Source organism: Carya illinoinensis, chromosome 8 (genome assembly GCF_018687715.1).
Source record: "Carya illinoinensis cultivar Pawnee chromosome 8, C.illinoinensisPawnee_v1, whole genome shotgun sequence".
Lineage (NCBI taxonomy): Eukaryota > Viridiplantae > Streptophyta > Magnoliopsida > Fagales > Juglandaceae > Carya > Carya illinoinensis.
The window spans coordinates 8,223,022-8,249,582 of record NC_056759.1 but is presented as its reverse complement, the minus strand read 5'-3'; the positions used below and the strand labels follow the sequence as shown (position 1 = coordinate 8,249,582).

The window sequence follows — 26,561 nt, the reverse complement described above, 5'->3', positions numbered from 1 at the left end:
GTAATATAAAAATGATGCATAGCAAATTTCTAACTATATAAAACTCCACCTATTTTTGTTTTTGGGATTTTCACGTCCACTTAAAATTGTTATGTAATTATCTTTATAAAACATTTTAGCCCATTTTTGTGTATATTTATCTTTATATATATATAATTACATAATTTTAAATACTTTCAATTATAATTGACTGCTCCGTTAAAACTTAAGTCTAATTCGAGTTTTTTTTTAATTTATTATATTCTTATTATTTTTTCGCACCATGCATTAATTATTTAAAAATACACAAAATATGAAAATTATTGGTCGATGCTACCTTGTTTTCACATGAATATTTTATAAATACCGAGTCCACATATCAAATAAATTATATTATAATTAAATAGATGATATTTTAGTGATTTTATACATTAAAGAAGCTTCTAACTTTTTTTTAGCTCATAAAAGAACTTGTATTTATTTAATAAACAGTTGAAAATGGTGGAAAAGAAAAAGAAGAGCAACATGAAAGGGAAAGACAAGGGCGAAGAAACCGCGAAAAATGACAAGGGACGAGGAAGGTAGAAAGACGAAAGTGCCCTCGACGACGTAAAATGGACAGTTCAATAGTATGAGGAACACAGACAGAGAGACACAGGTTTCTGTCAGTGCAGCGAAGAAAGAGAAAACACGCAAATGAGAAGAAAAAGAAAGCTGCACCTCTTCACTCCCTAGATCGATCCCTCTCTCTATCTCACTCTGTCTGAACGCGCGATTGGGTGGGTGGTTTTAGTCAGAGGCTCGAAGAAATCCCTCTCTCTCTCTCTCTCTCTCTCTCTCTCTCCCTCTCTCTCTGTGTTATGGTTTCTGCGTAATAGCAAAGTGGAGGTGTAGGGGGATAACCGAGTCACCTCGACTCAGTAATGGGCTGCTGCGAATCGATCTTCTCGAGACGACCTCATCCCGAAGACAACACAAAAAGTGGCCACAACCACAACAACCACCACCTTCAAGCTGATCCTCCCCCGCCTAACGGCATCGACTCTGGACCCTCCAACTCCGGAGGCGTGCCGGAGTTCTCGGAGTTTTTGCTAGCGGAGCTGAGAGCCGCCACCAACAACTTTAACCCTGACCACATCGTCTCCGAGAGTGGCGAGAAGGCCCCCAATGTCGTCTACAAGGGCCGCCTCCAGAGCCAGAACCAAAACCATCGGCCCTGGATCGCCGTAAAGAAATTCACTAAGCTCGCCTGGCCTAATCCCAAGCAGTTCGCTGTAAATTGCTCAATTCCTTTCTTAGTTCCCATTTCCAGTTTTAACTGTTTTGTTCTTCAAATGTTTTTTTTCCCTTTCTTTTTAGGGTTTCCAATATTTAATTGTAATTTTAGGAGGAAGCTCGCGGGGTTGGGAAGCTCAGGCACAAGAAGCTTGCGAATTTAATTGGGTATTGCTGCGAGGGCGATGAGAGGCTGCTTGTTGCGGAGTACATGCCCAGCGATACCCTAGCTAAACATTTATTCCACTGTACGGTCCTGTGATTGCCTTCGTTTCCCAAGTGATTCGTTCCTACAAATAAAAATCAAAATCAAAATAAAAACCTAAATTATGGGATTTTTTTCTCTTGAATTCATATGCATAGTTGTTTTGGGTAATATGTACTAGTTTTGGACTATTTTTTATGGTTTGTTGTTGAGATGAATGAATGATATATCGTGCGAATAATAATAAAAAAATTGCATCAATAAGTTAGGTTTGACTTGATCGTTGTTGTCCTGGTATTTGTGGTCAATGACGCCAGTCTTGATCTGTAGCACTGACCTGTTCACTAAAAATTTTCATTTCTAAAATTGCAATAAATTCGTTCATTATGAGTTGCCTAAAGTCTGATGTTGTGCTTACCAATTCCTTACAGGGGAGAATCAGACCATTGAGTGGGCTATGCGATTAAGGGTTGCTTTGTACATTGCTGAAGCATTAGATTATTGTAGTACTGAAGGCTGTCCATTGTACCATGATCTGAATGCGTATAGAGTTCTATTTGATGAGGTGAGGGAGCAAATCTTTCTTTGCAATTTGAAAACTGAATGTTATCTAGTATATGTATAAATTGGAAGTTTCTTTGACCAATGTCTTCAACTTGGCTCAAATAGTTGTCTTTATTCGGGTTCTATTAATTTATTCTTGTTAGGGTCTTCTGTGACATTTTCTAGGAGCTAAGGTAGTAATTTTGTGGATGGTTTTGGCAGAATGGTGATCCTCGGCTTTCATGTTTTGGCTTAATGAAGAACAGTAAGGATGGAAAAGGCTACAGCACAAATCTCGCTTATACACCTCCAGAGTATCTAAAGAATGGTAGCCTCTTACCTTTGTCTCATTACGTATACGGTTTCGTCTGTTCTTTACTGGTTACTTGGTGACATGTCAACACTAAATGTTGAGACTTGGTTATCTTTTGTATTCTGTGATATAGAAACCAATCTAGAAAAAACCTTATGCTCCCATATTTTTTGTGTTGTGATTATTTTGTTTATTATATTTTCGTATCAATGTATAAGAAAACTGAAAATATAAACGTTGAAGCTCCATTATATGTTTGGTTTGCTGAAACAAAGTGGCCATATGGCATCATTAAGATGCCTTGTAGAATATTTTAGAAAGTTGCAGACCGTTCCCACTAGCACAGATAAGACATAATTAAGATGCACCTCCAGATAAAGGTATTGATTAGTCAATTATATAGAAAAGGGTTTGTGCAGATCTATATACCCAAAGCCATTAAAGGCCATATATGGAGATCTCATAAGAGAGTCCCCTTTCTGGGATTTGGTGTGAAGCTATATTTCCAAAGCCATAAAAGGCCATGTATGGAGATCTCATTAGAGTGTCCCCTTTCTTCCTAACTAGGTGTCTCCTCTTGTATGCGTCTTCTGTTCTTGGGATTTTGCCTGGTTTGCCATCAATATAATTTTTACTTGTAAAATAAAATAAAATTTGGAGATCTGGCAAGAGAGTTTCCAATCTCATAAAAATTTCATCAGATTCAGAGCTCTATATGTCATTAAGATTCACTAGATCTGCAATGCCTTTGTTACAGACTTAACAAAGCACAATAGTAATTACTTAACATGAAACTGAATTTCAATTTCATTTGTCATTCTCCTGTTCTCATATCACCTTAATCTTTGTCTAGGAATATATATAGGTACCCGTAAAATTTTAGGATGGTATCATGCCTTTTCTATTATAGAGGGCATTGGTTACTATCTTCTTGATTAAATATTGCAATTGTGAAAAGATCGTGGTTAATATAGGAACGATAACTTGAGCTAAGGTTCTTACCTGAATACCACGCGAAACTTAGAATCTAAGGGACCACAGAGTATTGCCTTCCCTGACAAATTTTAGGTGATCATATATGTACTATTTACTTGTGTAGGGTTTGAAAGAACTGTGATGCTTAATTGCTTTGCTGATGTTACCAATTTTCACTGCAAGGTATTAATATTGTGTGAAAATTATTGTTAGAAATGTACGACTCAATTTTGAGTAATGCTTCCTAATTGGAATATGGGTATGTTGTAGGAAGGGTGACCCCAGAAAGCGCTATCTTCAGCTATGGGACCATCCTTTTGGATCTTCTCAGCGGAAAGCACATCCCTCCGGGTCATGTAAGTATTTCCATATATAAGGTTGTGAATCTGTGACATCATAGGTGTAATTTAGTGGTTCTGCCAATTCAGCTGTCCAAGTTTCAGGCAGTGAAATCCCTAGGGGGTTGGCTCAAGTGGTAAAGGCCTTGGGCTTGGGGGTATGCTCCCTCCTGGTCTAAGGTTAAAATCCCCTTAGGTGCAAACAATCTCTAGGGGCCATCTTACTAGGAGATTTTCCCCTTGAATTACCCAATGTGCACTTGCAAGAAACTCCTTGCCGAGAGCTTGTGCATCCCCCTCCCCCCAGGGCGGATTAGTCTAGACGCTGTTCTTGGACACCCAGTGCCAATAAAAAATATAAAAAAAAGTTTCAGGCAGTGAAGTCCACAATGGAAATAATCTCAATACAAAAGAGATTAAAAAATAAAGTACTCATTTTAGCTTCTAAACATGCATAGTATTTCATGTTTGATGTTGAAGAAGGCTGATATCAGATAACTGATAACTGATCCTTCCAAAATTGATTGGCCTTGGATCCTTCAAACCAATATTGTTATGCTTTTCCGTATTTTAATTTGTTCATAAACTTACTAGCTTCAGGATGTTTGAAATTTTTAATTGCTTTCGAATTCTAATTTTTTCTTTTCGGCGGTTTATTTGGTGCCATCTTGTTTCATATTATTCTGACAAGATCTGTATGTTGCCATTTCTAGGTTCCATTGGGTTTGTGATAGATAAATTGAACACAGTTCTGGTGTGCATGTTTGAGTTAAAAAATCCATCACCCATATCTTTTTTAGAAGTTGATTGGCTGGACAGATTCAAAAAATCAATATGTAGACAAGCCATTATTTGGCTTACCAGACTGGTTCACATAGGTCAATTGCTCTTTGATGCTTTGTCAAAATAGTGGAATTGGTGAATGTAAGGTAAACCTTAAGGGACTGAGATGACAAAGGATTTGCTTCAGCTGATTTAAGATGTAATGCATTATCCCATACAAAAAATTTGGAGATATGACATCCCTGATAATTGTGTCAGTCATTTGTCCAATGCATATTTTAACAGTCGTCGGAAATTTTCTTTCTGGTCTGAAATTGTTGAACTTGATTTTAATGGATGTGTTTCTAATGTATTTGCAGGCTCTAGATATGATACGGGGAAAAAACATTCTTCTTCTCATGGATTCACATTTGGACGGTAAATTTTCAACTGAGGAGGCAACAGTGGTTTTGGATATTGCCTCAAAATGCTTGCAGTATGAACCTAGGGAGCGGCCGAATACCAAAGATCTTGTTGCAACACTTGCCCCTCTACAAAATAAACTTGATGTAAAATTTTCTATCTTCTCTATTTAGAATGCACTTGGCTTTTATACTCAGGCTTTTTGTATGGTAAACTAGAGCTGGTGATTTATGTTGTAAAACCATGCCATGCTGGAACCACAAGATTGCTGCTGAGTGTTTGTTGTGCAATCCTGCTGTAAACTTATCCGTTCTGCCTTTGGTTATGTCATTTTTCTGATTGGTTCTTGTTTGGGGCCCAATTTATCAGTTGGGTGGAAGCAAAAATTAGTCGTGGCATGCTCCCTATGAGCTTGCTTCCAGCTTTTATAATCATGACAAGGTTGGGTCTTCAATTTCTTGAGAAATTTTGTTAAATAAAATCCTTGTTGCGGGTTGCCAATGGAATCACAGACGTCCTCATGTCTTTTTTTTTTTTTTTTTTTTTTTTCCCCCGTTTGGTGGGGTGTGAGTGAGGGAAGGAATGGACTATTGCTTCTCTCATATTTTAATTTAATTTCCTTGGTTTGTGTAATGCCCTTCTTGCTTTCTTCAGTGTATACTAAAATCAACTTTCAGATATATTTACTTAAATGGAGGGATTGTTCCATAATAAGACAGTCTTGTGAACTTAAATCATATTTCAGGACATGGATTCTCTGCTTGCAGGTTCCATCTTATGTGATGCTAGGAATCCCAATGCAAGAGGATGCACCTCCTACTACACAACACCCTCTCTCTCCAATGGGTGATGCCTGTTCAAGGATGGACCTCACAGCTATCCATCAGATCTTGGTCATGACACATTACAAAGATGATGAGGGAACCAATGAGGTAAATAAATAGCACCGTTGCAATTTTTCATATCTTTCATCTTCTACCGTACTAATATCTGTTCTTGATCTTGATCGGTTTAGCTGTCTTTCCAAGAATGGACCCAGCAAATGAGAGATATGTTGGAGGCAAGAAAGCGCGGGGACTTGGCATTTCGCGACAGAGAATTTAGAACTGCCATAGACTGTTATTCTCAGGTATGTTAATTGCAGTATTGATATAATATAGCTGTTGTAAATAGACTTCGTTTCTTACCTGATAACAAAGTGGAACTTCATATAATGGTATCCGGCATTAGAAGGTTAACAAGGTAGTGAAATCATTGTGTTGGGTTTTCGTGATCTTAGTCGTGGGGATTTTTGATATTTTGTAGGAATATTAAGACTGCAACTTGATTGATAGGAAAACAGCATCTATCCAGGGGGATTGTGATGTCGTGATGTGGTCTTCTCCACTCCCCTCTCTCCCTACTGCAAGCTAAGAAAATTGATCCTTAAGGGGGAAAGAAATATAAAAGATCCAGATGTCAAGTAAAGAATTAAAAAAAAAGAGAGAATTTATTGTGACGATCAATTTCATTTGTGTACTTAATGAAAAAATCATTTATTTTGTATGTGTGTAGTTCATAGATGTCGGAACCATGGTTTCTCCAACAGTGTATGCACGACGAAGTCTTTGCTATCTCATGTGTGATCAACCAGATGCTGCTCTCCGAGATGCAATGCAAGCACAATGTGTGTACCCTGATTGGTCCACAGCCTTTTACATGCAGGCAGTTGCACTTGCCAAGATGGATATGCACAAGGACGCAGGTGACATGTTGAGTGAGGCTGCATCGCTTGAAGAAAAAAAGCAACGAGGTGGGAAAGGTTCTTGAGGAGCAACTGTAGTCATTCCTTGATATAATTGGTTTTATATCAATCGTTGTGACAAAACATGAGGTGTGTAATAGAAATTGGGAATGTGGTTTCTGGTTGATAGTGTACCATACCGAGGGAGAGAAACTTGGTTTCTGCTGCATCAAGTTTTCAACGATTTTTTGAATTTGGTGAAATAATTATTGGTTCTTAATGTGTACATGGGTCTAAGAAAATATATAATACAAGAAGGTTTTGACGCATTAGTTGAATCAAGCAACATATAACTCAGCTTTTCCATCGATGAAGAGACTCATGAACTCCTCCCCATCAACAGATTCTTTCTCTATGAGTAGTTGAGCAAGTTTGTGAAGGATGTCAATGTGGGTCGTGATGATCTGTTTAGCCCTTGAATATGCAGTCTCTACCAGTTCCCTGACCTCCGCGTCTACTATATCAGCAGTTGCCATCGAATAATCTTTCTGGGATGACATCTGCATTCATAATATGCGTATGGAAGGCATTAATCGTATCTCTTGGGTATGTACAGGAAAGAGCGCTTTGTAAATTTTATGAGAGATTCGGGCAGCGTTTACATTGAAAGCTTTTCTTTTGTCTAATCACACGCATACCTGTTGACCCAGAAAGGGGTTTCCACCAGGTCCGCCAATGGCAACTTGTCCTATCTTTCTGCTGAACCCAAATCTCTCGACCATCTGCCTTGCCACTCGCGAGACTTGCATGAAGTCATTTGATGCTCCTGTGGTCACATTCTCCTCGCCAAAAATTACTTCTTCAGCAATTCTGCAATTGAAAACAAGAGCTGTAAGGATTTTGGTAAAATGGGGTCACCTAGGCGGGTACAAATCATACTTCTAATTTAAGCCTATTCGAAATAAATTTTTGTTACTAACCTTCCACCAAGGGCAACAGCCATCTGATTCTCTAAGTAACTTCTACTGTAAAGTCCAGACTCAAGCCTCTCTTCACTTGGAGCAAAAAAGGTAAGGCCACCAGCTTGGCCACGAGGAATGATGGATATCTTGGCAACAGGATCATACTCGGGCATTAATGCACCAACTAGAGCATGCCCGGCCTCTGTAATATTTAAGAGTGTACACATGTGCTTAGCAACCAAAAATCAAAGATCACGAAGCTAGGCAAAGTTGGAAATGAGGTGATCCCTATTCATATACCATGATATGCGACGAGTTTCTTCTTCTCATCGGACACTACAGCATTTTTCTTCTCAGGTCCAGCAATGATCCTCTCCAGCGCATCAGATATCTCGTCTTTGCTTATTTCCTTGAGGTCACGCCTGGCCGCAAGAATGGCTGCTTCATTCATCAGATTCTGCAAATCAGCCCCAGTAAAGCCAGGGGTTCTTCTTGCTATCTTTTCGAAGTCCACATCCTTTGCTAGTGCCTTCCCTCTAGAGTGTACCTGTAATACATTTGGGTTTCCACAATGGGTTTGAGTCCATGATTGAACTTCCTTTTCTTCTCATTTACACGATGTCATTGATCTTCTCACTAGTGGACTATGGATATTATAATTATATTCCTAGCACAACATATGTAACAAGTTTTGAATTTGGCCCTATAATTTGTTGTTGAGCTATGGATTTTTACCCCTCTGGTGGCACGAAAGGCTAACATACAGTTATAGTTTCGGTGAATCTTGTTTTAGGACAATGAGCAAACCAGCCCTCTTAAACAACAGCTAATTAGATATTAATTTTCACTAGTAAAAACTAGATTATCATCAACAAGAATTTCGATTACTATTGAATTATATTATCTATATTTTCATATTCTACACTACGACCCTGGACATCTCATTCACAACTATTACAAAAGTGTGAGGGAATGTGGGCAGGTTTTGTGTGTATGCGGCGAATAATTACCTGAAGGATCTTAACTCTACCGGCGACATCAGGCCTGTCCACAGTAACCTGCCTATCAAACCTCCCAGGCCTCAACAATGCCGAATCAAGCACGTCAGGCCGGTTTGTCGCCGCCAACACGATCACGCCCGAATTACCCGAAAACCCATCCATCTCCGTCAACAGCTGGTTGATAGTTTGCTCCCTCTCATCATTCCCACCTCCAAGTCCCGCCCCTCTCTGCCTCCCCACGGCATCAATCTCGTCTATGAACACAATGCACGGCGCTTTAGACTTTGCCTTTTCGAACAAGTCCCTCACTCTCGAAGCCCCAACTCCAACAAACAATTCCACAAACTCCGAAGCCGCACACGAGAAGAATGGCACGCCAGCCTCCCCTGCCACCGCTCTGGCCAATAGGGTCTTACCGGTACCGGGCGGTCCCACTAGCAAACATCCTTTTGGGATTTTAGCTCCCAGGGCAGTGTACTTATCTGGGTTTTTCAAGAAATCAACGACTTCTTGCAATTCAAGCTTCGCTTGGTCAGCTCCAGCTACATCGGCGAATGTGACGCCGGTTTCAGGCACCTCTTGGAACTTGGATTTCGATCTTCCAAAGTCCATTGGGCCGCCCAGCCCGCCGGGCCCGCCAGGGCCCCCTTGGGCTCGGCGGAAGAGGAAGAACAGTCCGGCGAAAGCGATTAAAGGGAACAAAAGATTACCGATAAAATTGAACAACCCATTGCCCGACTCACCCTCAGAGACAGAGATATCGACGCCGTTCATGGCTAAGATGTCGATGAGGTCCGGGTCATTGGGAACAATGACGGAGGCTCTGCGGCCATCGATGGCGGTGAGCTGAAGAACAGAGCCGTCTTTGCTGAACCTGACCCTTTCTACTTTGCCTTTCTTCACTGCGTTTAGGAACTCGCTGTATCGCCATTGGCCACCTTCAGGGAGGTCAGAGTTGGTCTGGGCTTGGGGCTTTGGGGCCGTGAGGAGGAGGTTTTGTGAGAAAGGTGAAGGATTTGAGGGGCTAGGACTGGCTGGTTCGGCTTCGATTACTGCTGGGGGTTGAGGCGGTGTGGGGTTGTCTAGCGCTAGGGTGGCTTGTGGGTTGAGCGTAGAGAAGATAAGGGCAGCTAAGGTAGCCTGTGATGGTAGAGATTTCAAGGGCTCTGAAATGGGTCTTCTGTTGAGAATGCTTTGAGTGATTCCAGACTTCCTTTTGGAGAAGAAAGGCAAAGGAAGTGGTTTTGATTTGGTGGTCTTAGGAATTGGAGGGTAGAGCAAGATTTTAGTTCCTAAAAAGTTTGAGGAGATCAAAGGATTGGTTGTGGTGGTGGAAGCCATGGGCTTTAAAGAAAGTCTGTTCAGTGCTATATCTCTTCTCTGTCTCCTCGAGCTTAAGCACCGGCTTGTTTAGACCCACCTTTAAAAATGTTCGATGGCATACATCTGCAGCTTAAAAAACAGCATAAATCTGCAGTTGGGATTTCTGGTGCTTGAATGAAAGAGTGTGATTTTTGTGGGGTTCAAAGGGAAGCAACTTGCCCAAACCCATGCCATAGATTTTGTTGCTACCTTCATACAGCCGAAAAAAAATGAAAAGCGCAAATCTTTTATTTTTCATAATATTATCTGTCCACTTTCCAAAACATCCAATCTCTCAACTTCTAAATCATTGTCTATTTAGGTAAAATATTCTACTTTTTCAGTTCTTTGTTTTTTTTTTTTTTCATATATAATTTCTCATTTACTTTATTATTTTACAATTTGCACTTTAGTATCTTACTTTTTTATTTCTTTGTTTGGTCCTTATATTTTTGTATATAAAAGTGTCGGATACAGTTATATTACACTTTCATCTCATTATATAAAATGTAACACTTTTATTATTATTACATAATTTTTTATTTTTTTAAAAAAGAAATATAAAAATTGATGGACAATGATATGTCATCATAGAAAGATAAAAGTAGAATTTCGGTGTGCTGTATAGAATTTTATAATAATACCCTCAATCAACTGTCTTTTTCAAATAATTATTGTGCGAGTCAATACAATAGTTTATATAATAAAATGCAAGTGAAATGAGATGTAAATTTTAAAATAGAATAAAGTTATTATGTCCTCTAATTTGTATCACTAATTTTATTCTTTGATATGGTACCATAATATGATGTCACATGACTTATTTATCGTTTTAGATGATGAAATCTATTATTTATCTTTCTTTTTTAATTTTTTAGTGTCATTTTATTTTAAATATATATATATATATTTTTTTTAATAAGCCACGTAATACCATCCATAGTGCTACGTGTAGCAAAATGAGTGGTATAAATTAAGAGTATATGAAGTAGCATTACTCATTTCATTAATCTAAATTACCAATTAATAACACAATAACAATAATATTACATGTATCTCAAAACTCACACCCTCAGAAACCTTTTCACATTAAGCTATGTAATTCGAAGTTTGTTTTTCCAACCAGCTCTTTTCCGGCCCGTTTGGATATTGGTTGATAACTTATCTTATTTTTGCCTCCACAAAACCGCATGCACGCAGCCTATCGATCGAGATGGGCTTATTGAGATCACTGGAAGCTGGCTAGCAATGATCCCCACGTACGTACAGCCGCTAAAAGTATCTGGAACCCGATTTTTGTAGCTATCTTCTTCTTACCCTACCTGCATGCAGACTTCCCGTCGATACCAAAGCTTTACCATATAAGAGTTAAGTTGTTATTAAAAAATTAATTTTTATTTATATAAATTCTACATTTACTCATTTTTTTAAAAAAAAAAATTACGCAGTACTTATATACTTAACGACTGTAAATATTATTTCTCTTACTTCTTACTTATAATGAAGTCACTTTGGAACTCCCACCCTTTTTGAAATTGATCATGTAGATTTGCCTCTGAAATAAAGAAGAAAAAAGATTTCATTATGCTGGAGTGAAGTTTCAGTACTAATAACTAAAATTTTAAAGAACTTGATCGATCTGTTTACATAATCTGCTAGCTGATCTTAAAGCTGCATGAATCCATTGAATTGTGTGAAGTTTCTATATATATATGAAGGATCCATCATCAGTTAGCACGGCCTGGCCCCGAGCCGATCATAGCCCTAAATATTGGAAATCCACTTGACCTTTTCCACTACCAATTGGGATCCATTCAAGCCATGCTAAATTTAGAATATAATAGAGTTTACAAATAGTAAAATTTAGAAGAGTTCTGATATGATCGATCAAAATAATTATATTATATTAAAAAAATATGAGACAATCGATTACATTAATAGAGTTTGTAAAGAATGCATAAAAATGACTATATATAGAATTTTTAAATTTACAAACTGATGTAATTTAATATTGTAAGTTAATTATACTTACTTTATTATAAATCTTATTTTACAATCTAACGTATTATAACAAGTCATGAATAAATATAAGTTTGTAGATAGTTTGTGTATAATATCTATTTGTAAATCTAAAAAAGTTAATACACGATGCAATACTAAAAATAGGAGTCAAACCCCATATATTTAGATAAGATAATATGCCCATTCAGCAATCTTATACGCTATAGTCTCTACAATTGGCTATATGTTATATATTGTATCTACTAAACAAAACCAAAGCATGATCATTTGGATACAATAAGCCCATTATTCTTTTGGGCCTGCTTAAAGTGGGATTTGAGAAGACAATGTGAAAAGAGAAGACAATGTGACATTAAAAAAAAATAAAAATAATGATAGATACAGCACATTTTATCACTATGTATTTGAAATGAGAATATTTTTATAATTTAATGTTATTTTTATAAAATATTTTAAATACCCTTTATCGTTTTTCGTCGTCAAAACCTTCCAAACGGGTTCGTCACCTGAGCCACCAGACGAAGGCACGTGTCACAGAAGATAAGGATCTCGACGTGGCAGTATTTTGAAGAGAGACCAAAAAAGAGAAGCTTTCACTTCTACTTAACTTCTTTATTTGTTTTTTCTTTATTTTTTAAGTACTTTTTTAATATACTAGGTGGGAGTAACGTGCAAAGCACGTTTGTCTAATTTTATGAAATAATTATTTGTAAAAAATAATATATATTTTATAAAAATTATTGATGTCACTTAATAATTTAAGGCATATTAGAGAAAATAAAAAAATTAGTTCAAAGTATCATATAATCCAATACATGTTTATAACATCTATAATTTTAGCAAAGATGTATACGAAAAATTTAATAAAAGTCTAACACAAACGGTAGTTCAAAATATGTGTCGTTTGATGTTTGTATTATAATTCATCAATTTATGTCATCCTGTAGACAATCAATAGAGATAACATTAAAATTCTTATTTTGCTGTTGTTTGAGTCGATCAGGGACAACATAAAGTTAAAACATTATCTTTTTATAAAATTTGTGGTATAATATTTTTTATATATAGCATATATATAAATCATAAAATATATTTTGAAATTGTTGGCCGAATTTACTCTTTCTTGATTAGCTCAAGGATCACGGCCTTTGTCACGAGCCTATCATAGCAAGCCCATTTATGAAATATGACTTAGCGGAAGTTACGTCCTACTACCATGGGAAAAAAAAACACTTTGATTAAACATACTTGTATTATATATTATATAAGATTTTTAAATTTTGAATACTCAATAATCTGAGTTAATGAAACGTATAATACACGTATATTATACTTAGGGATTCACGTCTTATGCACCTAATTCACGTGTATATGTTAAGGAGAAAGAGAAAAATATAATAACTAATCTTTAATTATTTATTATTATATAAACTATTAAGTATTATAATTATTGAGATTAATAAATTATATACCAACATTGAATGCTATCTCTCTCAACATTTATGTCTTCATTTTATGTGCCAAACCGTTAAAACAAACGGTGTTAACTTTAACGGAAAAACAAGAAAAACCGTTAAAATAAGATTTTCTGTTTCATACACACTTTTTATATATAAAAGATTTAATCATTAAAAAAAATTTTTAAAAATAGAAATTTTTATTGATAGTCATTTTTTAAATTTTTAAATAAAAAATTTAAAAATAAATTTAAAAAAATAATAATAATAATAAAATAATTGTAAGGCTGAAATAATGGCTTGGAGCTCATTGGAGCGACAATACAGTTATAGCCACAGTTCGGATAAGGCCTGCCTTAGCAGCGAAGGACAATAAGACCGTACGTAGCAGTCATTGCTCAATTATGGGTTATGCAACTCTATCATCAGTTTAGTATTTTGCATCACATATTATATTTTTTTTATATCTATTATTTTAGTTATCATTAATATATCACATATTTATTATAAATTAAAAAATAAAAATTTAAAAAAATATGTGATGTATAGAATGTTGAATAGAATTATTCTTGAATTATATACTAAAGGGAAAATCACGTACGTATAAAAATTATGTTACCTGAAGATCTACCCCATTTACATGAGTTCAAACAAAAATTTTTACTGAACCACATTATCATTTTTTTTTTTCACTTTATTTTATTAATTTCTTACAACCCTTACAACCCTTAATGTCAAGAGTGCCTATAAGTTTTTTCAATTCCCTGCTCAGACTAGACAAGTTGGTGAATGCTCAAATGTTGAAAAAAAGAAAAAAAAAAGTTGTAGAAGAAGCTATGGCAGTTGCAAATCCCAAATATAGTTAAAGTTTTTGCACATAGAGCCTACAAAAATGGACTTCCAATTATACAGAAATTGAAAGAGAAGAAGATCATACAGAAGGCTTCTTGTAAGTGGTGTGGTGAGGAAGAGGAGGATGTGAGACGTGTTTTATGTTACTTCCCCTTACTTACATAACCTTGGAAATTCTATTTAAAGGATTTGATGGTGTTTGATGAGTAGATGGATTTTCCACATATTGTTTGGCATGTCATGACGCGAGGCAAGAAAGGGGATTTGGAAAAAAAAATTATGATTGCTTGGGAACTATGGTGAAGAAGAAACCATAATATTTTTTAGGACAAGGTGCTAGCTACTGAACAAGTAATAGAGCATGCATTGTCCTTAGATCAGGAGTCTAAAGATGCTAAGGTTCCATAGCTATCCCAACAACAAAGATCTTGTAGCTGGCAGCCTCCTCCCTTGGGGTATTGAAGTTAAATGTTGATGGGCCACTTTCAATGACCAAAGTAGGGCAATGGTGGGAAAGATCTTAAGAAATGATTCAGGTGGTACGTTACTAGCTGCTAATAAGAAAGAGAATGTTGTAAATGATCCTATGGAAGTTGAGTTATTAACTATTTTTCGTGGTCTACAAATCTGTATCCCTTTGGGGCATCAATGGTCATATTATTGAGAGTCAGTGGCGGAGAGCCACGTTGGGGCCAGGGGCCAGAAATTTGAAAAAAAAAATTATATGTTAATTTTTTTAAATTAATAAAATAATATGAATTTATTATGTGTTGGCCCCCTCTAAATATTATTTCTCTATAAAATTTAATCTAATATAAAAATAAAATAAATAAAACACATCTCATATAAAATAAAATACATATTTTTATTATAAATAAAATTAAAAAAAAATTATAACTATATCTGGTAACATTTCTAGCCCCTTCACATTTTCTAAAGCATTTCAATCGGTTATGACAATCTGTCAAACATCCTTTTACAGACTATATTTCATTCTCACACGGCACAATACCTTATTTTCACATCTCATCATTCACTTTTGTTTTCTCCATTTTCTAACATCAAAACTCATTTCATCCTTTACATTTTATTTTCTTACTTTTCAACATCAAAATGAAAAAAAAGGAAGCAAAAGATTTTACCTGTTGGCTGCTCTGCTGCTCGACTATGAGGCACTGAGGTGTAACCCAGTGACTGCTGATAGACCATTTCCAGTCGCTCTCGCTCTCGGCGTCCTCTCTCTCAGTCGCTCTCGCTCTCGCTCTCGGCGTCTCCACTCTTTATTTCATTTCACGCTAAAAAGGTTAGACCTTTTTCACTTTTTGTTTTTGAAGGCTTAAAGCTTCCAGATGAGATAATAGATTAACAAATAACAATGATGAGAATCTCGAGAGAATATAGTCAAATGGAAGATGACCCTCTTGAAACTTTGTTTGTCTCGACATGATTTTTTGATTTTTTTTAATTCATTTTTTTGTCTAATCTCTGGTTACTCAGTTTATAAAAATTTTCATAGTATATTAATATTATTTATTTATTTAATAGATTAATATTTTTATATATTAATACTTTTATTTATTTAGTATATTAATAATTTTTTTTATCTAGTAAACTAACATTTTATTTTTTAATAGATTAGTAGACGTATTTGATAGCCCCTTCCAGACTGCCAGTTCTCGTCGCACAGTCTCGCAGGTATATCTTTTTCTTTATAAAAATTTTATATTGGTATTAATCATATTATATATATATATATTACATATATTAATTGTGTATGGTTGTATGTAGTTATTTAAGTTGTTTTTTTTATAGTATTATGTGTATTAATAAATTGTTTGATTTTAATTTATCAAAGTTTTTAACTTTATTTTATATGTTTTAATTTGATTTTAAATTTAAGTTCATGAATGATATCTAAATTAAAAACTATTGACTCATTCTTCAAAAGAAAAGAAGTTAATCTTCCAGAAAATTCTTCTAAACTTCCGAGAATTGAATCTTGAGATTTATTGAGTCTAAGATGGAGCAAATGGCTATAATATTGAGATTTGTTGATGTTTATGATTTTATATAAGAACGATCTTTTGATCTTGTACATATTAAAGATACAGCGGCATTGAGTCTAAAGAATGAAATATCTGCAGTTCTTTCTCGTCATTGTCTTGATATTCAGAATATTCGTGGGTAAGGATATGATGGTGCTAGTAATATGCGTGGTGAATGGAACAGATTGCAAGCATTATTTCTTAAAAATTGCCCATATGCATACATATTATTTCGTAATATATTCACTGTTTTGCTCACCGATTACAGTTAACATTAGTTGCTGCATCTAGAGAGGTGGTTTCTGTTTATAAGTTTTTTTCAAATTTAAACTTTATTATCAATGTGGTGGGCGCTTCATGTAAACGCCATGATGAATTGCAAGCTGCTCAGGCAACACATATTGCACATATGATAGCCATTAATGAACTTGAAAGTGAAAAATGAGCTAATCAAATTGGCACTATCAAACAAGCCGATGATTCTCGTTGGGGTTCTCATTTTTATTTTATTTGCAGTCTACTGCGAATGTTTGAAACTACTTGCTTAATGCTTGAAACCATAATAAAAGAAGGATTCACTTACTTTCAACGCGGAGATGCAAATGCTGCTCATAAAATGATTACTTCATTCCAATTTATATTTATTTTACATTTAATGAAGGAAATCATGGGTATTACTGATATTCTTTGTCAAGTTTTGCAACAAAAATCTCAAGATATTTTAAATGTCATGGATATGGTTTTTACTACAAAAGGATTCATTCAAAAGTTGAGAAATGAAGGTTGGGAAAATATGTTTGAAAATGTTCTCTTTTTTCAAGAAATTTGATATTGATATTGTGACGCCCCCAAATTCCGTTTGGGATTGGACGGACATTTGAAGCGTCGAGACATGCAACACAAGGTTACCTGCCCCCGTTCATGACATATAAGATGCAATAATCCTAACATGCATCTAACATTATGCAATATTCGCAGCGGATAATTTTTTTCTTTAGCAATACTATGCACCAAACTGAAAATATCCCAATACTTAAAACATACTTCATACATAAAGATCCATTGAATAACTAAGATCACAGCACTATTCCAAAATAGTTATGATCCAAAAGTACTGGAGATGCAACTCCATCGTACAAGTAGTAATTTAACTACTATATTAACATTAACGACACACCGTCGTTCAGTCGACTGTGTCTAGTTGGTCAGCTCCTGATCCTCCTTCAGGTCCTGTAACAAGATCTACCATTCGGGGGAATGGTAGTTGGGACTACCACAGTGAGATTTGATTATAAATATCAGCAAGTTAACAAAAAACTTCCATACAGACTAATGATGCATGTATGACAGAAAAAGCATAAATGCATAATCAAATTCATAAGTAATTAAAGCATAACTTAGCGTACAACATAGCATAATTGACATAGCTTAAATTGAATCATGAACTGAACTTGACTTAGCATGAACTTGCTCTAAAACTTGAATTAACATGAGAAATACATACTCCACAGTTGTTGTGGCCCCATGTATTCTACGTGTAAATACATACTCCACAGTTGTTGTGGCCCCATGTATTCTACACAAACTTGACTTAACATTAAAAATACATACTCCACAGTTGTTGTGGCCCCATGTATTCTACGCATCACAATTGTAGTTAAATACATACTCCACAGTTGTTGTGGCCCCATGTATTCTACACAAACTTGACTTAACATTAAAAATACATACTCCACAGTTGTTGTGGCCCCATGTATTCTACAAAAACTTGACTTAACATGAAAAATACATACTCCACAGTTGTTGTGGCCCCATGTATTTTACGCATCACAATTGTAGTTAAACACATACTCCACAGTTGTTATGGCCCCATGTATTCTACACATCATAATGTACTCAAGATGAAATGTGACTGGAATACGAAAGGACTGAAGTCCTGACGTAACATAACGTGACTTGAACATAACTTAGAATACATGACCAATTTGAGATAGAAACATTTCGTAACATGGCATAACATATAATAGACAACATATTTAACATGACATAGTTGCAACAGTGAATATTACATGACTTGACTTACATGTAATAGATGAAATACTTAGCATGACGTACTTGTAATGTACAGTAATACATAACAGAATATATTATGTAACAGATAAAAATTGATGACAGAATAAATTCTGTATAATAGACAATTACATGATAACTTGACATGGCATGACACATATGATAACATACATACATACACTGTAGTTCTTTTACTTAGCACACATACACAGTAGACTGCTAGTAAGTTAAAAGCTAACTTACCTCGATCTCCGCGTTTCTTATAAAACTTCAAGTGCGATCACGAGTAACTGTAATTAGTGATTCTAAAAGTTAGAACTAAATCACTAATAATTTGAAATATAGAAAATACTAACTTAAAGAGTAAAATTTTCATTTTACTCTCTACATGTGGAAAAATGACCGTTTTACCCATAACTTAAGGATTTTGCATACTAACTCTAAAAGTTTCTAAAATTTACATTCTTCATGTAAATTTTATCCTAAACTTAAATATCAACTCAGAAAAATTTAAAACAAAACACAACTATGAAGAACACACTATGGTTGAAACATCCATAGGCCATTTCCTTTTATTTTTGTTGCAATTCCTTCCAACTTCAAAACTCATGCTTAAACCAAAATTTTGCAACAAACATCTTCCAATCATAAGTTCAAAACCATACTTAAAACATCCATTTAGAAAAAAACTAATAATCAACACCAAACTTTTTTGTAAAAAGATCCAAGCACTTGAATCACAAGTTTTGATCTTAAATCAAAACATCTCCAAGAATTTCAAAAATCAAATCTTACTTCTAACATATTCATAATATCATCCTAGCATCAACCATGCTTTAAATCATCAATCTAAAGTCACCAAAATCACAAAATAACATTTGGAGTTTTTGGTTTTACACTTAGTCCAAAAACAGAAACTTTTTCCTCAACTAGTTTTGATAAATCTCTTGATCTATGACTTATAATTATATGATCTTCAAACCAAACCATCACATGGTTTAAAAAGATGTCCTAAAACATATATAAGCTTCTAATTCAAGATCACATGGTTAGAAATTAACCAAAACATAAATTTAGCCAAGAATATCCACACTTTGGCTTATTTGAACATCTCTTTGCATAAAATTTCATATCTTTGAAACTAACATCAAATATCTTCAAAATAATAATATAACATGTATATAAGATACTTAGGATCCTCCAATAAAATTATTAAAGTCATTAGAATAGGTTTAGACCACCAAAGAGTTAAACTTTCTCAAAACAGAAACTGTTTTTCCTCTTCCAGTTTCTAAGTTTCTAAATCTAAGAAAATCTTTCATCAAAACCTTTAATCATGCCAAATCCTCAACCAATAGTCATATATATATGTTAACAATACTCCATAAAAATTTCGGACCAATATCTATCCATTAGCTTGGTCAAAAACTCCAAACTATAACATACTCTCCAGATTCACGCCCAGAATGACCTTTCCATGGTTAAAAATACTTTTGACCGACCAAATGACCATGGAATGATACGAAAAATACATCTACGGAAACTAGACTCAAAGAGGAACAACTTATATGAAGGAGACTTTATGATAAAACACTTACAAAAGCTTCGAAATGGGTGTGCAAAAGAACTCAAAAAAGCTGTCCGAGAGAGAGTGTTTGGTATTCTTTCAATGGAAAGCATAAATGAAGATAATTTCGTGGGGAGGGGTGGCTGGAGATACTTGTGGATAAGATATGGAAGAGATGAGGCTGGAGTGAGAGTTAAGTGTAGGACTCTCTTACCCGAAGTGAGAGTTAAGTGTAGGACTCTCTTACCGGAGTGAGAGTGGAGTGTAGGACTCTCTTACCTAATAATATCTACAAAATTCAACTCAAGATATTTTTACCCAATAATATCCACGAAATTAGCTTAAAATATTTTCTAAATGTGGAGTAGAATTGGAAGAGTAAGGTGGTTAAAATCTTTCCATGTGTATTTTAAATCTATGTTCTTAAGATATTTTCCAAATGTGTATTTTTCTTAGGTGTCATGATCTCACACCTTGATTTCCTTCACAATTCCATCTAATGGTTTCTCTTTGTGCTAAGTATCTAATACTATTCATTATGTGTGGTTAAGATCTTGCCAAGTATCCAAATAAAATTTCGCTAACCTAATTTGGACATTTCATACTGTGATTTTGAAAACACTGCGTTTAGTACGTTTACCGAGATTACTATTTACTCCAAAAATAAACGTAATAAACTTAGTACTGAAAAATCCTAAATATTCAATTAAGCCTAATGGTGTAGACTATAATGTATTCTGACACTTCTAACTATCTCAAATAATTAAAATCGCATTTCTGGCACCATAGTGAGTGATAACACTAACTATGTTGACAAGCTAAAACCTATGCGATTAGTCGATTCGTATAAACTTACGGAATTTTCACGAGGTTCTTAAGGTCAAAAGAAATTCCACAATTGAATTTCTAACGGGTTGTTACAATCTCCCCTCCTAAAAAAAAGATTTCGTCCTCGAAATCGAAGTAAGTAAGAAATAGCAATTTAATGAGGAGGTGTTGCTTACTAACCTACTGTCTATCCCGTATATATTTGCCTTTGAGATTATGTCATTCCTTAACTCTCTTACTTTAATCAACAATTAGATTATACTTCTTTGCACAAGGTTGGCCAAGTTGTAACGACATACTCTCCAAATCTAAAACTTTAAGTAAATAATCTTCTAAAACTCTTCTTTAGAAAAGCATAGGTGATATACTTTAAATGTTCTTGTAAATACCATAGTTAGTAGAGAATTCATCAAAATTAAGCCGTTAACCTCTCTCTTTTTAACAAAATCGGTGGCACTCTATTTTAGACCAGACAACTCTGATCCGCATGATTTTTATAGGTCTTCTGTAGTTGTCAGGCGCCGCATAGCTACGACACTACTTTTTTCTTCTGTAATTGTCAGGCACCGCAGCTATGATACTACATTGCTCTTGTCTCTTGTAGAGAAATGATTCACGAGAGATGATTCGTCATAATTTTCTCTATAAAAGAATTATTCAGTTCATCTTCTTTCTCATCTCATCTTCTTCACTTTTCTGAAATTAGTCTGCATTCTTACTCTGCAATCTCTTTCTGCTTACTCACTTTGCAATGGCTCAGCAATCTTCTCATTGCCAAAACATGAGGTATTCTGCACCTCGTTCACCAGTTGTTTCTGCTTCTTCCGTAGGTGCTATTATGCAATCAAATAATGATCTGACTAATAAGTCAGAAAATGAACTTATCTACGAGCTTGTGAGTCTCGGTACTCGATACTCATCAGCCATTGTCGCATATTCTCAGCGACTGCAATCCAGGACTGGTGGGGTTGACAAACTCTACGAGAGTATTTCTATCCTTCAGAGGCTTCTTATGGAATCCAACATGAAGATAGAAGCAGTAAAGCGAGAGAACAAAGATTTAAAATCTTTGCTTAACTCTTCTTTTCGAGTGGCTACTCCTTTAGATAGGAGAGGCATGCAGATTTTTGAAGAGCAAGAACGTTTAAAGATTGAGGCAAAGAGCCTCAAATTTCTGTAATTTTGCTTTATGATAATAAAATAATACTTCACAAATATTCATATTTGTGTTTCTATCTTCTGGTATATGTTTTATGTACTCCATTTTATTTCTTTCAGGGATTTTCATATATATGACATGATCCAATGACTCATATAAATATGCATTTAATCATGCATATCCAAACTCTCAGTAATCTTCAAGTTAATAAAAACCTCAAAGAGTTCTACTGGTCTAGGACTAACTTACTTCTTTATAATCGCAACAATCAGTCATCTTCCTAGGTGGTACTTTGATGACTGACCAGTTAATAACTTAAACTTGAAACTTTCTCTCTTATGATTGTCATAACTCTTCTATCCATCATAAGTTATCAATTATTCTAACTCTAAATGATTTGTTCCTAATGTTCACATAAATCCTCAAGACCAAGATTTTACTCTCTATATAATAGTCTTCAAAAGAAGATCGATCTATGTATCCATAAAGATAGTGCTTTGTAGAACACTTTCTACACGCACAAGAGTTATACACACCGTTTTACTGATACAAGAGCTGATAGTGGGTAGGTTATCAGAAAACACTCCTCAATGAGTTAAATAAGAACAATACAGCGCAAACTGTATCTCTCAAAATGAATAAGGATTAAGACTCAATACTTAGAGAATAGAGAATGAAAGCTTTGAATGAATGTTGTATGCTCTTGATGTTGTAAATGTGAAACTCTCAAATGATCTATTTATAGGCATACGAGACTTCATATTCAAATTTAAAAAAATTCAAATGTCAAAGACAACATCATTCACTTTTTCAAAAAATTCAAACCTAATCTTTTACTTTTGGCATATGACAAAAGGAGTACACTTTCCTTTTTAAAAAATTCAAACCTAATCTTTTACTTTTTGCATATGACAAAAGGAGCACACTTTCCTTTTCAAAAAATTCAAACCTAATCTTTTACTTATTGTATATGACAAAAGGAGCACACTTTACTTTTCAAATATTTCAAACAAAATCATCTACCTTTTGTATAAGTCTAAAAAAGCATCAATCACTTTTGAAAATATTCAAATAAAACAAGCATATGTGAAAGATGACAATCAATCATCTTTCAAAATTTTCAAATTTAATTTTCAAAATATTCATGCACATGTAGAAAATGTATTTTAATGCTTTATGATAAAATATTAATTTTGAGCCTTAATCCTAATTTCAAATTTTTAAGAGATTTACAACATTCTCTATAACTTTAATGTGAATTTGTTCCCTTCTTGCTCATACTTGTTTCCTTGATGTGCTTGACTCCATTGTGTAGACAACTTGAGCTTGAGACTTCTTTATTCTTTGAATTAATTTGTTATCATCAAAATCCATGTGTAGATATATAATTATACAAAACTTGAAACCTTGGGTTCAACAACTCCCCCTTTTTGATGATGACAAATACTTGATAGAACCTGAAACCTGTATTAATACTTAAACACCCCCTGAGAATGTGCGTTAGTTTTTCAAGCAAAAGTATAAATATAATTCCAAGCATATATAACAAGTTTAGCAATTCAAACAATGTTAATTTTCTAGTCTAACATTTCTCCCCTTTTTGACATCATTAAAAAGGATCTGCAACAAGTAAATGGATTGAAGAAAACGGTGCGTCAGTAGACACTGTAGATAGTTGAAAAAAAATTAGATCCGTCCATGACCCGACAAGTGTGGCTGGAGATTTGAAAAAATTGCCTGATGTTGTTGAGAAACGAGATTGAAGGTTCCAAATTTCTAAAAATTGTCATTTTCACCGATCGGGAAAAAAAAAATCACATTGCTCTTTGACTTGGATGATAACTCGTCTGGTTCTTTATGCTATCTCTATAAAATCAGTCTTAAAGTTCATCTAATCCGCATCAAGTTTTCTTCTCATCTCTATAACTCATCTGCATTTTTTCAACATTTTCGTTTTAAGTCTTTTATTCTATTCTCAATGGCTCATTCTTCTAACATTTCTCTAGATCCATCCATGAGGCATTCTGCATCTCAACCTCATGTCCTTTCTACAGCTGTCATTGGTGCCATGTTGCAGTAAAAAAATAATAATCTGACTAATAAGTCAGATTCTGATGCTATTTATGACTTAGTGAGTCTTAGAACTCGCTACTCTTGCTCTATTGTTTTTTTTCCCAGCGGCTACAAGCCAAAAATTATGAAGTTGAAAAGGTCAAAGAACAAATTGTTGTACTTCAACGAATTGTTCAAGAGTCTCACACAAGGGAATGAATCATTCGGCAGAAGAATAAACAGTTGAAATCTTAATTAGATTCTTCATTCCGCTTGCCGGTTCCCATGAATAAGAATGACATGATATTGTATGAAGAGAATGAGCGTCTCAAACATGAGGCTAAGAATCTCAAGTTTATGTAAAAGTATTTAAAAAATTTATCTCTATTTTTATTGACTCTGGTCTATCTTTTAAGAGATATTCATAGCATGCATCATACTTATTTCTCTTCTGATCATACATAATCTATCTTCTGGTAAAGGCTTTGTGAAAATATCTGCTAACTGATCGTGTGTGTTCGTGAACTCAAGTACTATATCGCTTTTTTGCACATTATCTCAAAGAAAATGATATTTTATTTCAATATGCTTAGTTCTAGAATGTTGTATTTGGTTCTTTGAAAGATTTATAGCATTTGTATTATCACATTTGATTGGAATGTGATTATACATGAGTTTAAAATCTTCAAGTTATTGCTTCATGTAGAAAACTTGAGTACAACAACTACTTGCAGCAATATATTCTACCTCAGCAGTAGATAATGCAACAAAATTTTATTTTTTACTAAATCAGGAAACTAGTGCATGACTTAAGAAATGGCATGCTCCACTAGTACTTTTTTGATCTATTTTACAGCCAGCATAATCTACATCTGTGTAGCTGATTAGATCGAAAGATGTGTGTTTAGGGTACCATAACTCTAGGTTAATTGTACCACTAAGATATCTAAGAATGCGCTTAACTATAATTAAATGTGATTTTTTTGGAGATGATTGAAAGCGTGCACATAAACATACACTAAACATAATATTTGGTCTACTGACTGTTAAATATAATAAGCTACCAATCATACCTCGATATATTTTTGAGTCAACTGGCTTACCGGATTCATCTTTATCAAGTTTAGTTCATGGGCTCATTGGTGTTCCAATTTTCTTAGCACTTTCCATCCCAAACTTCTTCAGTAATTTCTTAATATATTTTGATTGATTGATGAATGTCCCACTTCTTGCTTGCTTAATTTGCAATCCGAGAAAGAATGTAAGTTCTCCCATCATACTTATCTCAAATTCTTCCTGCATAGTCTTAACAAAAACTTGACACATATTTTCATTGATAGCACCAAATATTATATCATCAACATAAATCTGAATTAAAAGAATATCATCATTTTCATATTTAATGAAAAGAGTTGTGTCGATTTTTCCTCTTGAAAAATCTTTTTCAATCAAGAAACCACTGAGTCTCTCATACCAAGCTCTAGGAGCTTGTTTAAGTCCATATAATGCTTTTGTGAGTTTGAAAACATGATTTAGAGAAATATGATTTTCAAAACCTGGAGGTTGCACAACATATACCTCTTCATTTATAAAACCATTTAAGAAAGCACTTTTAACATCCATTTGAAAAAGTTTGAAATCTTTATAACAAGTATATGCAAGTAGAATTCGAATAGCTTCCAATCTTGCGACTGGTGCATATGTCTCATCATAATTGATTCCTTCTTCTTGATTAAAACCTTGGGCCACAAGTCGAGCCTTATTTTTAGTAATGACTCCGGACTCATCTTTCTTGTTTCTAAAAACCCATTTTGTTACAATAATAGTATGATTTTTGGGTTTAGGAACAAGTGTCCAAACATCATTTCTTTCAAATTGATTCAACTCTTCTTGCATAACTAGAATCCAAAATTCATCAAGAAGTGCGTCATCAATATTTTTGGGTTCAATCTGAGATAGAAAAGCAGTATGATTGCAAATATTTCTAAGAGATGATCGAGTACTTACACCTCGTGAAGGTTCTCCTAAAATTTGTTCCACTGGATGATCTTTCACAAATTTCCACTGTTTGATTGCATCTTGTATTAAATTTTGATGATCTTTCCTGATTGTTCCATGTACAACTTCTTCTATTGTGTTCTCTTTATTGAGATTGAGACTTTCCGTGTTATTTATATCTCCTGTTTCTTCATCAATAGATTTCTTGGAGAGTGGAGAATTAGATTCATCAAATACTACATACATAGATTCTTGTACAGTCAAAGTCTTTTTATTGAATACTCTATAAGCTTTACTATTAGTAGAATACCCGATAAAGATACATTCATCAGATTTTGCATCAAACTTGCCTAAATTATCTCTGTCATTCAAAATAAAACACTTGCATCCAAATACATGAAAATAACCAATGTTGGACTTTTTCTCATTCCAAAGCTCATAGAGGGTTTTATCTAATTTAGATCTTAACATAACTCTATTTATAACATAACATGCAGTACTTACCGCTTCGGCCAAAAAATAACTAGGCAAGTTGTTCTCATTGAGTATTGTTCTTGCCATCTCTTGAAGAGATATATTTTTCCTCTCTACTACTCCATTTTGTTGAGGAGTTCGAGGAGCAGAAAAATTATGCACAAAACCATTTTCAT

General features: G+C 34.4%; 2 protein-coding genes across 3 annotated transcripts; one reads left to right on the top strand and one right to left on the bottom strand.

Moving 5' to 3' along the window:
* Nucleotides 1-615: 615 nt before the first annotated feature.
* Nucleotides 616-6,878, top strand: LOC122318285 (serine/threonine-protein kinase BSK1-like). Of its 2 annotated transcripts, none has more exons than XM_043135516.1 (9): nt 616-1,253; nt 1,367-1,502; nt 1,891-2,024; nt 2,225-2,330; nt 3,561-3,646; nt 4,771-4,959; nt 5,581-5,745; nt 5,829-5,942; nt 6,119-6,366. In XM_043135516.1, the coding sequence occupies exons 1-9, from the start codon at nt 903-905 to the stop codon at nt 6,125-6,127; spliced, it is 1,290 nt and encodes a 429-aa protein (XP_042991450.1). In that variant the 5' UTR covers nt 616-902; the 3' UTR covers nt 6,128-6,366. The 2 variants fall into 2 exon arrangements, with proteins under 2 accessions (XP_042991450.1, XP_042991448.1); XM_043135514.1 differs by lacking the exon at nt 6,119-6,366 and adding an exon at nt 6,368-6,878 and having other exon boundaries at nt 617-1,253.
* Nucleotides 6,771-10,043, bottom strand: LOC122318284 (ATP-dependent zinc metalloprotease FTSH, chloroplastic). The gene is made up of 5 exons (XM_043135513.1): nt 8,509-10,043; nt 7,799-8,045; nt 7,517-7,700; nt 7,235-7,406; nt 6,771-7,096 (listed from the first exon to the last, which is right to left on the bottom strand). Exons 1-5 carry the CDS (start codon nt 9,838-9,840, stop codon nt 6,875-6,877), a joined length of 2,157 nt encoding a protein of 718 aa, XP_042991447.1. The 5' UTR covers nt 9,841-10,043; the 3' UTR covers nt 6,771-6,874.
* Nucleotides 10,044-26,561: the final 16,518 nt, after the last annotated feature.

Coding starts and splice junctions, on each gene's coding strand:
- LOC122318285 (XM_043135514.1), top strand. CDS start 903: ATGGGCTGCTGCGAATCGATCTTCTCGAGACGACCTCATCCCGAAGAC. Junction 1,254..1,366: donor CTAATCCCAAGCAGTTCGCT/GTAAATTGCTCA, acceptor TTGTAATTTTAG/GAGGAAGCTCGCGGGGTTGG. Junction 2,025..2,224: donor ATAGAGTTCTATTTGATGAG/GTGAGGGAGCAA, acceptor TGGTTTTGGCAG/AATGGTGATCCTCGGCTTTC.
- LOC122318284 (XM_043135513.1), bottom strand. CDS start 9,840: ATGGCTTCCACCACCACAACCAATCCTTTGATCTCCTCAAACTTTTTA. Junction 7,407..7,516: donor GCTGTTGCCCTTGGTGGAAG/GTTAGTAACAAA, acceptor TTTCAATTGCAG/AATTGCTGAAGAAGTAATTT. Junction 7,097..7,234: donor ACCCCTTTCTGGGTCAACAG/GTATGCGTGTGA, acceptor TTATGAATGCAG/ATGTCATCCCAGAAAGATTA.